The sequence below is a fragment of the Carlito syrichta genome, unplaced genomic scaffold (genome assembly GCF_000164805.1).
Source record: "Carlito syrichta isolate Samal-C Ts95f unplaced genomic scaffold, Tarsius_syrichta-2.0.1 Scaffold309778, whole genome shotgun sequence".
NCBI lineage: Eukaryota > Metazoa > Chordata > Mammalia > Primates > Tarsiidae > Carlito > Carlito syrichta.
The window spans coordinates 122,188-136,495 of record NW_007253874.1 but is presented as its reverse complement, the minus strand read 5'-3'; the positions used below and the strand labels follow the sequence as shown (position 1 = coordinate 136,495).

General features: G+C 48.3%; 1 protein-coding gene across 1 annotated transcript in view; it reads right to left on the bottom strand.

Moving 5' to 3' along the window:
- MROH7 (maestro heat like repeat family member 7) overlaps positions 1–14,308 on the bottom strand; it is a 77,460-nt gene that overhangs the window by 62,916 nt on the left and 236 nt on the right. Inside the window, exon 2 of the mRNA XM_021717487.1 lies at positions 1,672–1,706. Coding sequence (XP_021573162.1) covers positions 1,672–1,681 — 10 coding nt within the window. The 5' untranslated portion in view covers positions 1,682–1,706. The remainder of the gene's footprint in view (positions 1–1,671; positions 1,707–14,308) is intronic.

Here is a 14,308-nt window from a genome sequence, read left to right as displayed (position 1 = left end):
CAGTGGCCGCTCCCAGCCACCGCAGCCTCGACCTGCTGGGCTCCGGTGATCCTTCTGCCTCAGCCTTCCAATAGCCGGAATTATAGGCATGCACTACCACACCCGGCTGATTTTTTGATTTATTGCAGACATGAGGTCTCGCTGCCCAAGCGGGTCTCGAACACGCGGGCTCAGGCAATCCACTCACCTCAGCCTCCCAAAGGTGCAGGATTACAGGCTGAGCCACCGAGCCCAGCTGTAGTGCCACTTTTGATGTAAATCAAGTGACTAAGTACTGGCAGGTTTCTTTCTGGACTCTTTCTGTTCCTTCAGGTATTCGTCTGTTAGTTGTTGCCTTAATTTCTGGGTATTAGAGTAACTCTCAATGTCTTGTAGCATAAGTCCTCCAACTTTGTTTTTCCTCGAAATTGCCTATTCTAGAAGTCTTGCTTTCCATATAGATTCTAGAAACAGCTTGGCAATTTCCACAAAATGAAATAGTGAATCCTGCTGGAATTTTCCTCTGGGATGTCACTGAGTCTACAGATAAATTTACATAACGTTGTTGTCTTTATAATACTGTATTTTCAAAGCAATAGTCCAACTTATATTTAGTGTAATTATGAATGATATGATATTTACCAGCTTATTTTGTGCTCTCTGCTCTGCTTGCTCTATATTTCTTTTTCTCTCTTCTTGTTGCTTTTGGGTTTTTTTTTTTCTTCTTCTTCTTCTTTTTTGAGTTGGAGTCTCACTCTGTCACCCAGGCTGAGTACAGTGGCATGCTCTTGGCCACCGCAGCCTCGACCTGCTGGGTTCAGGCGATCCTTCAGCCTCACCCTTCCAAATAGCTGGAACTACAGGCATGCGCCACCATGCCCAGCTAATTTTGATTTATTGTAGAGACAAGGTCTCACCAACTTGCCCAGGCTGGTCTCGAATCCCTGGGCTCAGGCAATCCTCTCGCCTCGGCTTCCCAATGTGCTGGATTACAGGCTTGAGCCACCACGCCTGGCCCATATGTTTCTCTTCCTTGACCACACACTCTGCTCCCTCTCAGTTCATGGTCCTCAACAAAAGCAATTCTGTTGGCTCAGAACATTCTCCCATTATCCTTTGCCAATCCCACTCCTTCTAACAAAATACTCATCATACGGGTCTAATGACTCATGTGGTGGCCAAGGCCTTGCTAGAGGTGGCTTGGCAATGACAAGGACTGTGTCTATCTTGGCCCCAGGGTACCCCCCAGCTGCCAGCACCAGGTACACAGTTGGAAGTCTACAAAGAGATCAGTGAGGGACCTCTTCCACTCTAAGGCAGAAAAAGCAAAGGAAGAGCCTCCATGGGAGTTATCCTACTTCCTGCCAGCCACATATGACTTGGTGACCTAAGTTCACCAACAAGCCTTGGGAGATCGGGGTGCTCGAAGCCAGAGAGAAACACTTAGGTTGCTGGAACCACTCTGCAAGTGGCCATGGCATTGGGTTCTCAAAGTTGCATTGACAGAGCTGCTTACAGCCCTCAACAGTTTGCCTGTTCTGGGTGAAGCACGCTCTGCAGAGGAGAATGGGAGGAGTTCTCCAACCCAGAGCTTGCCTCAACCCAGCCATTCACCTGCAGATGAATTCCGCAATCTTCCCCCAACTCCATCCCGGGGCCACCCTCCCTGTGGGAGTCATAAGGACCGCTCACCTGCATGCATGATGTCCTTAAGCAGGAACGGGCCCCTGGGGGGAGATACAGAAAGAAACCAAGTCAAGGGAAGAATGCCTTTCCCAGCGCCTACTGTCCACACACACACACACACACATACACACACACACACACACACACACACACACACAACACAACCATGCGCACGCAGACTCCAGAAGCTAAATATTCTTGCTCCCCCACAGGTCGAGGCTGAGGTGGCATGAGTAGCGTGCCTCTGCACTCCAGCCTGGGCAGGAGAGTGAGACTTTGATTCAAAAAAAAAAAAAAAAAAGAAGGAAAGAAAGAAAAAGAAAAGAAAGGCTGGGCACAGTGGCTCACACCTAGAATTCCGGCACTTTGGGAGGCCAAGGTGAGAGGATCGCCTGAGCCCACGGGTTCGAGACCAGCCTGGGCAACTTGGCGAGACCGCATCTCTAAAATAAATACATAAATAATTAGCCGAACATGGTGGCGTGTGCCTATAGTTCCAGCTACTTGGAAAGCTGAGGCGGAAGGATCACCTGAGCCCAGCAGGTTGAGGCTGCGGTGGCCATGAGCATGCACTGCACTCTAGCCTGGGCCACAGAGTGAGACTCTGATCCAAAAAATAAAGAAAGAAAGAAAGATTCTTGCTCCATTGTGCACACATGAGGAAGGGAAGATCAAGGGCGGGAAGGTCGCTCACCCCACTCATTGTACAGGCAGCCAAGTCCATCTCTATACCACCTCCTGCCCAAACCCTTCCATGGCTTCCTGTTGCCATTAGGACAGAGTCCCCACTTAGCACACCTAAAAGCCCTGCTGGATCTGGCCTCAGCCCCCTTTTCACACTTCTTGCCCCTCCATAGAGCCCTTTCCCTTCTCCATTCCACCTTCACTCAACTCCTTTGACTTTCTCCAAAAAACCAGGGACTCCCCATCAGGTCTGGGCTGGGCACCCTTCTCCACTTCCTTTTCCCAGCTAGTGTCTTCAGCTTCATCTATTCAGGTTTCAACTCATATGCTAAGAGCCTTCTGGGTCCCCTAGACAGCTACGAGCCACCTGGGCACCTTGTTCATGTCTCTTTGTTCACAGTATCTGGCGTCCCCACTAACCAACAAGTTTTGTAAGAGCAGAGACGGCATCTGCCTTGTTCTCTGCCAATTTCTATGTCTAGCACAGCGCCTGGCGCACAGTTAATGTTCAATGCGTGTTTGAGCTCATTATTATTTTTCTCTTTTTTCCTTTGAGTTGGAGTCTCACTCTGTCAGTCAGTCTGGAGTGCAGTGGCACGCTCACAGCCACTACAGCCTTGACCCACTGGGCTCAGGTGATCCTTCTGCCTCAGCCTCCCAAGCAACTGGAATTATAGGCATGCACCATTACACCCGGCTAATTTTTTGATTTATTGTAGAGATGAGGTCTCACCAAGTTGCCCAGGCTGGTGTCGAACCCGTGGACTTAAGCAATCCTCTCACCTCGGCCTCCCAAACTGCTGGGATTACAGGCATGAGTCACTGCTCCTAGTCATATTTTTCTCTCTTCTTCATTTGATCATTGGTTCTTTCATCAGCTCATCTTATCACTTATTTCTTTATCATTTATTCATGTGTAAACTCATTCCCTGAATCATTTACTCACTTCACAAATTTATAGCTTAGCTTTGGAAAGATCATAGATTTGCTGTTATGGGCTGGGCACAGGGGCTCACGCCCGCAATCCCAACACTTTGGGAGGCCAAGATAGGAAGATCACTTGAGACCAAGAATTCGAGACCAACCTGGGCCTTGTCTCCACAAAAAATTTAAAAACTAGCTGGGCCTGGTGGCGCACACTTGTAGTCCAGCTACTTGGAAGTTGGAGGTGGAAGGGTTGTCTGAGCCAAGGAGATTGAGCCTGGGAAACAGATTGAGACTTTGACTCAAAAGAGAAAATAGATTTGCAGTCATGTAGTCCCAAGTTCAAATCTCAGCTCATCCTCCTACTAGTCTAGATGAGCTCAGGCAAGAGACTTTTCCCCTCCGGGAAAAAGTTCCCCTCATCTCTAAGACAGGGAGCATAAAGTCTTCCAACTGCAGTGGTTGTAGTCACAGTGTCTGGCACGGAGCACGCGACCCACGGAAGCCCTCCCCTAAACGATAGCTACTTGTGTCATGACTGTTCGCCAGGCACTGTGGGCAGAGGAGAAAAGGCCTCTGACACCCAGTGGGAGCTGCCTTCATTCCAAGTGAGTAGTTCCCACACAGCTTTGCATCTGTCTTGGAAGCAGGGAGTGTTTCTTTTACTGTCAGCACCAGAAATGATTTTACCCTGAAGCTAATGAGTTTAAAATCTGGTGGTTCACCAGGCTCGGTGGCTCAGCCTGTAATCCCGCACTTTGGGAGGCTGAGGTGAGTGAATTGCCTGAGCCCGCCGGTTCGAGACCCGCATGGGCAACTTGATGAGACCTCATCTCCACAATAAATAAAAAATTAGCCGGGCGTGGTAGCACGCACCTATAGTTCCGGCTACTTGGAAGGCTGAGGCGGAAGGATAGCTGGAGCCCGGCAGGTCGAGGCCGCGGTGGCTGGAAACGGCCACTGCACTTCAGTCTGGGTGACAGAGTAAGACTCCAACTCAAAAAAAAAAAAAAAATCTGGTGGTTCCTTGAGTTCACAGTCCAAAGCTGTATACTTAATTTCATGTTCATAATGTCATCTCCCTTTACTTAAAGAGGGGCCTGGGTCTTCCCTTAATCATTTCTCCCGCGTGAGTACGAGTGTGCACAGATACTCACGTGAACACATACAGGGGTCAGAGTTACCAAAGGGAGGCATTTTCAACCTGGAAAAATACAGGCTGGTGCACCTATGAGGCAGTGAATAGGATTTTCTTTTCCTGTTTTTCTTTTTTGATTCGGAGTCTCACTCTCTGTCACCCAGGCTGGAGTGCAGCAGCACACTCACGGCCACTGCGCCCTCAACCTGCTGGGCTCAGGCGATCCTTCCACCTTAACCTTCCAAGTAGCTAATTTTTTGATTTACTGTAGACATGAGGTCTCACCATGTGGCCCAGTCTGGTCTCCAACCCGCAGGCTCAGGCAATCGCTTGCCTCGGCCTCCTGGGATTATAAGCTTGAGCCACCATGCCCGGGCTGTGAGTAGGATTTTCAAACACCTAACTTGCCCGGGCTGAGGAAGGGAGTCACCATTTTTGCCTCCCCCCCCCGCAAAAAAAAAAAAAACCCATCAGATGCACACCACCAGGCCACTGGGCAGAAGGCCTGGCTGACCCTTCCTCTTCCAAGTGCTCCTATGCCCTCTGTCCTCTTCCATGCTGCAGCAGACAGGCAAGGCTTCGGAGCTGCCTGGCAGTGACTGGGACAGCCAATGGCTTGCCCTCCACCAAACAGACATTGTACATTGGGGGAAGTAGTGGCTGTTGAGGGACCTGGGGGGGACACAGGGGAGCTAAAGGAATGTACTACTTACCACTGACAGCCATGAGCTGCATATTGGCCTTTGCTCCCAAGTCCCAGGGCCCCAAATGGGGAGGGCAGAGCACGGCCATAAAACAGCGAGTGCTGTCCGAGACAGAAGGAATCGCTGGCTGACTGCCATCCTCTCTCCCCCACATCAGTGAACCCTTCCAGGCCCTGGACAAGGGTTGCTAGAGCCTTCAGGGCTGCAGCTATCAACAGATTGTACTGTATACCACTAAGAACACCCTTACTAGACGCATGGGCCTGTAATGAGTTTGGCACTCATTCAAGTATGTGCATAGACACATACAACACCTGACGCTGGAGCACCTCAGACACAAAGAAGCCGTTTCTCACAAATAGGACCCTTCCTTTTTTTTTTTAAGTTGGAGTCTCACTCTGTCACCCAGGCTGAAGTGCAGTGGCATGCTCACTGCCACTGCAGCCTCAACCTGCTGGACTCCGGCAATCCTTCCGACTCAGCCTTCCAAGTAGCTGGAACTACAGTTGTGAGCCATCACACCCGGCTAATTTTTAAATTTAGAGACGAGGTCTCGCCAAGTTGCCCAAGCTGGTCTCAAACCGTGGGCTCTGGCAGTCCTCTCATCTCCACCTCCCAAAGTGCTGGGATTGTAGGTGTGAGCCCCCACCCCCAGCCAATAGGACTCTTCTCCTCCATTGAAGAAGCTGGTTCTACTACTCAAGCCAGGATCGTTCTTAACTGCTCTCTCACCTGCTGCATCCAGTTTTGGACAAGTTCTGTTCATTGTTTCCAGAACAGTTGTCAAATCTCTCCCCAACTCTATCACCACTACCAGACTCTAGTACAGTCCCCATTGCCTCAGGCCTGGATCTTGGAATTGCCTACTCAGCAGGGGTCCCTGTGTCTAGGTCAGCTCCTAGCAAACCATTTTCCAAAGTAAGCCTCAAAGATCTACCTTGAAAATTGCAGGCAGTAGGGCCGGGTGCGGTGGCTCACACCTATAATCCAAGCACTTTGGGAGGCCGAGGTGAGAGGATTGCCTGAGCCCCCGGGTTCAAGACCAGCCTGGGCAACTTGGTGAGACTTCATCTCTACAATAAATCATAAAATTAGCTGGGCATGGGGGTGCGTGCCTGTAGTTCCAGCTACTTGGAAGGCTGAGGCAGAAGGATCACCTGAGCCCAGCAGGTTGTGACTGCGGTGGCCACAAGCGTGCCACTGCCCACCAGCCTGGGCAACACAGTGAGACTCCAACTAAAAAAAAAAAAAATTGCATGCAGCAGCCAGGCACAGTGGCTCACTCCTATAATCCCAGCACTGTGGAAGGTGAAGGCAAGAGGATTGCCTGAGCCTGAGGATTCAAGATTAGCCTAGGCAACTTGGCAAGACCTCGTCTCTATAGTAAATCAAAAAATTAGCAAGGGATGATGGCACGCACCCATAGTTCCAGCTACTTGGAAGGCTGAGGATGAAGGATCACCTGCAGTAGCCATGAGTATGCTACTGCATTTCAACCTGGGTGATGGAGTGAGATTCTGACTCAATCAATCAAAGAAACTGCATGCAAACCAGGTGCCATGGCTCACACCTGTAATCCTAGCACCTTGAGAGACAGAGTGTAAGGAATGCCAGAAACCAGGGGTTAGAGACCAGCCTGAGCAACTTGGTGAGACCTCGTTTATACAATAAATCAAAAAATTAGCCGGGCATGGTGGCATGCACCTGTGGTTCCAGCTACTTGGAAGGCTGAGGCAGAAGGATCACTGGAGCCCAGCAGGTTGAGGCTGCGATGCCTGTGAGTGTGCTACTGCACTCCAGCCTAGACGACGGAGTAAGACTCCAAATCAAAAAAATAAATAAATAAAACTGCATGCAGTAGTGTAGAACTGGCATAAGAATGTACATACAGAATGGAATAAAATTGAGAGTCCAGACCGGACGTGGTGGCTCAAGCCTGTAATTCCAGCACTTTGGGGAGCCAAGGCATGAGGGTTGCCTGAGCTCACAGGTTCGAGACCAGTCTGGACAACATGGTGAAACCCTGTCTCTACAATAAATGAAAAATTAGCTGGGAGTGGTAGCTCACACCTCTAGTTTTGGCTACTTGGAAGGCTGAGGCGGAAGGATCGCCGGAGCCCAGCAGGTCAACACTGGGGTGGCAGTGAGTGAGCCACTGCACTCCAGCCTGAGCAACAGAGTGAGACTCCAACTCAAAATAATAATTTTGAGAGTCCAGAAATAAACCCATGCATACATAGCCAATGGATTTTTTTTACCAATTGATTTTTAACAAGGGTGGTAACTCCTCCATTCAATGGGGGAAAGATAGTGTCTTCAACAAATGGTGGCTGGTCATTGCTTTGCTAAGCTCTGGTCTGGCCATGTGGTTCTTTGAGCTATGGCTGCCATGTTTTCCTAAGCTTTGGCCCCCTCCCCCACCTTGGAGAGGTGAATCTCTCTCTCTCTCTCTCTCTCTCTCTCTCTCTCTCTCTCTCTCTCTCTCTCTCTCTCCCTTTCTCCCCCTCCAATTTGCTTTCTAAATAAACTCTATTTTCCAACCTAAAAAAAAATAACAAATAGTGGTAGGACAGCAAGATATTGACATGCAAAAGAATGAAGTTGGACTATCCCACATTATATACCAAAAAAATCACCTAAAGTGAATTAAAGACCTACATGTTAGGAGCCAAAACTATAAAACTCTTGGAAGAAAACACTGGAGTAAATCCTCATGACCTTGGATTTGGCAATGGTTTCCTAGATATGACACCAAAAGCATAAGCAACAAAATAAAAAATAGACAAATTGAACATCATCAAAATTTAAAACTTTTATGCATCAAAAGTCACTACCAAGAAGTGAAAAAATAAGCATGGTGGCTCATGCCTATAATCCCAACACTTTGGGAGGCAGAGGTGGGAGGATTGCTTGAGTCCAGGAATTCAAGATCAGCCTAGCAAGATCTCATCCCTACAAAAAAAATTTTTTAAAATTAACCAGGCATGGTGGTGTATGCCTGTAGTTCCAGCTACTCAAGAGGCTAATGTGGGAGCATTGCCTGAGTCCAGGTGGTCAAAGCTATGGTGAACTGTGATTGTGCCACTGTACTGCAGCCTGGTTGACAGAGTGAGACCCTCAACTCAAAAACAAACAAACAAACAAAAGCCAGATGCAGTGGCTCACACCTATAATCCTAGCACTTTGGGAGGCCGAAGTGAAAGAATTGCCTGATCCCAAGGGTTCGAGTCTAGCCTGGGCAACTTGGCAAGACCTCATCTCAGCCAGGCTCGGTGGCTCAGCCTGTAATCCCGCACCTTGGGAGGCTGAGGTGAATGGATTGCCTGAGCCCGCGGGTTCAAGACCCGCTTGGGCAACTTGGCGAGACCTCATCTCTACAGTAAATCAAAAATGAGCCAGGCATGGTAGCGCGCACCTGTAGTTCCAGCTACTTGGGAGGCTGAGGCGGAAGGATCGCCGGAGCCCAGCAGGTCGAGGCTGCGGTGGCCGGGAGCGGTGGTCTGGGTGACAGAGTGAGATTCCAACTCAAAAAAAAAAAAAAAAAAAAAAAAATATATATATATATATATAGAATTACCGTATGACCCAGCACTTCCACTCCGAAATATATACCCCAAATAATTGAAAATTGGTGGTCCAACAAAAATTGTACCCGAATGTAACATGCGGATGAGTCTTTGGGAAGAAAACCACCAATGTTCATAGTAGCAGAATTCACAAGAGCCAAAGGTGGAAGCAACCCAAGTATCTGTCAACTGATGAATGAACAAATAAAATGTGGCACAGCCTTCAGCGGACTATCCAGCCATAAAAAGAATGAAGGCAGACAGCAGACACTCTCGGGGCTGTCCCGCCTGTTGTGCCCTTCACAAGGTATCTTCCCTTTAATAGATCTACCTTTCTTAATTAAAAAAAAAAAAAAAAAAAAGCCAGGTGTGGTGGCTCACACCTGTAATCCCAGCACTTTGGGAGGTGGAGGCGAGAAGATCGTCTGAGTCCAAGGGTTCAAGACCAGCCTGAGCAACTTGGCAAGACTTCATCTCTACAATAAATCAAAAAATTAGCCAGGTGTGGAGGTTCGCGCCTGTAGTTACAGCTACTTGGAAGGCTGAAGTGGAAGGATTGCCTGAGCCCAACAAGCTGAAGCTGCAGTGGCCGTGAGCATGGCACTACACTCTAGCCTGGGCGACAGAGTGAGACTCTGACTCAAAAAAAAAAAAAAAAAAAGACATCATAATATCTAAAATGTCAAGGATGCAATTTAAAAATCACTCATCATACCAAAAACTAGAAGGATTTCATCTTGAGAAAAACAATCAACTAATATTAACACTGAGATGACTCAGATGTTGGAAATTTTGACAAGAATGTTAAAGCAGTCATCATAAAAATGCTTCAGCAAACTATTACAAATCCACTTAAAAATAAAAATCTCAACAAAGTTATTCTAAAAGGTAACAGCTGACATTAGAATAGAAGTTAGTTAAAAACACAATAATTGAGCCGGGCATGGTGGCTCATGCCTGTAATCCCAGCACTTTGAGAAACAGAGGCAAGAGGATTGCCTGAGCCCATCGGTTCAAGACCAGCCTGGGCAACATGGTGAGACCTCGTCTCTATAATAAATCAAAACATTAGCTGGGCGTGGTGCAAGCACTGGTAGTTCCAGTTACTTGGAAGGCTGAAGCGGAAGATCACCCGAGTCCAGCAGGTTGAAGCTGCAGTGGCCATGAGCATGCCACTGCACTCCAGCCTGGGCAAAAGAATGAGACTCCAACTTTAAAAATATATAAATAAATAATAAAAAAACCAAGAATACAATAATTGAGATGTTTAGCTTTATTAAGGTATAATTGATATACAAAAATTTGCACATATTTAACATAAACTCACACCACACCTGGGTAATTTTTTTGATTTTTTTTTTATTTTTTAGAGACACATCTCACTATGTTGCCCAAGTTGGTCTTGAACTCCAGGCCTCAAACAGTCCTCAGGTCTTAACCTTCCTTAGGCATGAGCCACTGTGCCCAGCTATCAATAAAATTTACTTAATTCTGGGCAAGGTGTGGTGACTCAGAGTTCCAGAAGGAGAAGAAAAAGAATGCTGAAAAGGTATTACAAAGAAGTCATTGGCTGGGCGTAGTGACTCACACACCTGTAATCCCAGCACTTTGGGAGGCCAAGGCAAGAGGAAGAGCTCATGGGTTCAAGATCAGCCTGGGCAACATGGTGAGACCTCATCTCTACAATAAATCAAAAAATTAGCAGCCGGGCTCGGTGGCTCAGCCTGTAATTCCACGCCTTCGGGAGGCTGAGGTGAGTGGATTGCCTGAGCCCGCGGGTTCGAGACCCACCTGGGCAGCAAGACCACATCTCTACAATAAATAAAAAAATCAGCCGGGCGTGGTAGCGCATGCCTGTAGTTCCGGCTACTTGGAAGGCTGAGGCAGAAGGGTCGCCGGAGCCCAGCAGGCAAGGCTGCGATAGCCGGGAGCGGCCACTGCACTCCAGTCTGGGTGACTGAGTGAGACTCTAACTCAAAAAAATAAAAAATAAAAAAATTAGCAGGGCATGGTGGCACATGCCTGTAGTTCCAGCTATTTGAAAGGCTGAGGCAGAAGGATCACTGGAGCCCAGCAAGTCAAGGCCACAGTGACGGTGAGCATGCCATCGCACTCCAGCCTGGGCGACAGAGTGAAACTCCAACTCAAAAAACTTCTCTCTTAAAAAAAAAAAAAAGTCATGGTTGTAAGCTTCCCAAATTTAGGGAAAGACATAAACATATAAGCTCAGAAAACTAATCGCTGACTGGACGCGATGGCTCATACCTGTAATCCCAGCACTTTGGGAGGCCAAAACAAGAGGATTGCCTGAGCTCATAGGTTTGAGATCAACCTGGGCAACATGGCAAGACCTCATCTCTACAATTAAAAAAAAAAAGCCAGGCATGGTGGCGCACATCTGTTGTTCCAGGTACTGGGAGGTCAAGGTGGAAGGATCTCCTGAGCCTAGTAGGTCGAGGCTGTAGTGGCTGTGAGCATGCCACTGCACTCCAGCCTAGGTGACAGGGAGACTCTTACTCAAAAATAAAAAAAGAACAGAAAGCTGATCATTCCCCAAGTGGGATAAACCTAAAGAAACTCCAGCTGAAACATACCATTATTAAACTTCTGAAAAATAAAGACAATTTTTAAAAATCTCTAAAACCACCTGAGAGCATTGCCTATAGGGGAACACTATAGACAGCAGAATTTTCATCTGGAACTACAGAAGTGGCACACATTTTTCTTTCTTTTTTTTTTTTATTTTTTTGAATCAGAGTGTCACTCTGTCGCCCAGGCTGGAGTGCAGTGGCACGCTCATGGTCACCACAGCCTCGACCTGCTGGGCTCAGGAGATCCTTCCACCTCAGCCTTCCAAGTAGCCAGGGAGCTACAGGGGCACACTACCACATCCGGTTAATTTTTTTATTTTATTGTAGAGATGAGGCCTCACCAAGTTGCCCAGGCTGGTCTTGAACTTACGGGTTCAGGCAATGCTCTCGCCTCGACCTCCCAAAGGCATACATCTTTCAAGTGCTGAAAGAAGAGAATTGTCAGTCACATTTTATATTGGGATGAAGGGGAAATACAGACATTCTCAGATGAAGGAAAAATGCACACAAATCCAACCATGACATTCCTCTACAAGCCCTCTGACTTCTTATGGGTTCTCAGACTATAGGGTGTGGGTGAAGATTATTATTATTATTATTATTATGTTTTAGTTGGAGTCTTACTCTGTCATCCAGGCTGGAGTGCAGTGGCATGGCTACCACAGACTTGACCTGCTGGGCTCAAGCGATCCTTCTACCTCAGCCTTCCAAGTAACTGAAATTACAGGCACGCACCATGACACTTGGCTAATTTTTTTGTTTATTGTAGAAATGAGGTCTCGCCAAGTCGCCCAGGCTGGTCTTGAACCCGTGAGCTCAGGCAATCCTCTAGCATCGGCCTCCCAAAGTGCTTGTTTATAGGCATGAGCTACCCCACCCGGCAAGGAGCTTATATATATTTTTTTGAGTTGGAGTCTCACTCTGTCACCCAGACTGGACTGCAGCAGCCGCTCCTGGCCACCGCAGCCTCGCCTGCTGGGCTCCGGCGATCCTTCCACCTCAGTCTTCCAAGTAGCTAGAACTACAGGCACGCGCTACCATGCCTGGCTAATTTTTTTTTTTTTTTAATTGTAGAGATGAGGGCTTGCCAAGTTGCCCAGGTGGGTCTCGAACCCGCGGGCTCAGGCAATCCACTCACCTCAGCCTCCCAAGGCGCGGGATTACAGGCTGAGCCACCAAGCCCGGCTGGGAGCTTATATTTTTGAAAACTCGATTCCCAGGCCTCACACTCAGAGACTCCACTTTGTAGCTCTGAGAGGACTCAGCCTTTTTACAAGCTTCCCACTCCCTCTTCTGTCCAAAGTGATTTTCACTTAGCTGGTGGACAGGCCGTGGGCAAAGACATCCTAACCCACAGTCAGATACCTCACCAGGGCCCTCAGCCCACAGGCCTGTCCCCTCCGTCTCTCCAGCTACATCCATTCGCTTCCCTGGCCTTGCACTTCGGACTTGAACTACTCGCACCTTCTCCTCCCAGTGCCTCAAATGTGTCGGCCTCCCTTTTGCCTTGGGGTCTTTGCAAACACTTTTCCTCTTCCTCTTTTACTTCCCCAAGACTACTCACGTAAATCTCTACTGCTTCCTCTGGTTAATACCTAATCTAGTCACATTTCAGATGCAGCTTAAATATCCCTTCCTCCAGGAAGTCTTCCAGGATTCCCAGATGTAGGTGAGGCACCCTCTTCACATGAACATTGTACATCTCTCTATTTACTTGTATGCATTCTCTCTAGGACATGAGTTGGTGAGTGTCTGGCTGTCTTGTTCCTCTTATTTTCCAGCACATAGCCCAGTGCCCGGCATACAAGGGAGGTTCATAAAACATCCCTCGCAGAGTGAGGGATGGGTGGATGGATGGATGGATGAAGGAACGAAAGACAGCTCTTCAAGACAGGTATCATTATCTATCCTCATTTGCTGGCATGTTAATTCAGACTGTTCAGAGTCTAAAGTCACTTTTGCAAAGTCCTTGGCAAGTGGTAGAAACAGCATTCAAACCCAAGTTCTCTCTCTCTTTTTTTTTGGTCAGTGTCTCATTCTGATTCCCAGGCTGGAGTGCAGGGGTGCAATCATGGTTCACTGCAGCCTTGATCTCTTTGGGCTCAGGTGATCCTTCTACCTCAGCCTCCCAAGTAGCTGGGACTACAGGCATGTGCCACCACGCCAGATGAATTTTTTTTATTTTTTGTGGAGCTGAGGTCTCACTATGCTGCCTAGGTTGGTCTCAGGTCTTGAACTCCCGGCCTCAAGCGATCCTCCTATCTCAGCTTCCCAACATGCTGGGATTGACAGGCGTGAGCCGCCGTGCCCGGCTACAGGTTCTCTCAACCCACAGTTTTCCCCACACTACCCTGGAGACTCCCGGGGCATGAATCACTCCATGGAAATAAGTCTTCCTGTTTCTGACTCCCCATTCCCTCTGCCGCTTTTAGACACCAAGGGAAAAGTCCAGTGAACACAGGGCACCTCTCCAGATGTCGAGCTACAGTGCCAAAATTCAAGACTTCGGCATTGAACGAACCTGAATTCAAAGCCTGTCTCTCACCAGCTGTGTGAACTTGGGCAGCTGGCCTCACCACTCTAAGAGTCCATCTTTTTTTTTTTTTTGAGTCAGAGGCTCACTCTGTCATCCAGACTGGAGTGCAGTGGCACGCTCATGACCACCAGAGCCTCCACCTGCTGGGCTCGGGTGATCCTTCTGCCTCGGCCTTCCAGGTGGCTGGAGCCACACGCCCAGCTAATTTTTTGATGTATTGTAGAGATGAGGTCTCCCCAAGTTGCCCAGACTGGGCTCGAACCCATGAGCTCAGGCAATCCTCTCACCTCGGCCTCCCAAAGTGCTGGGATTATAGGCATGAACCACCGCACCTGGCTCTAAGTGTCCATCTTAACACTCCAAGTGGGATGAGGTACATACAGGAATGCTCGCAGGGCCTGGCCCACTGTAGACACTCCGTAAATGTCCATCCCCACCATCCCTTCCTCCCTGAGCCGAGGTAGGCTGGGGAGACTTGAGAGAAAGATGAAGTCTGGCTT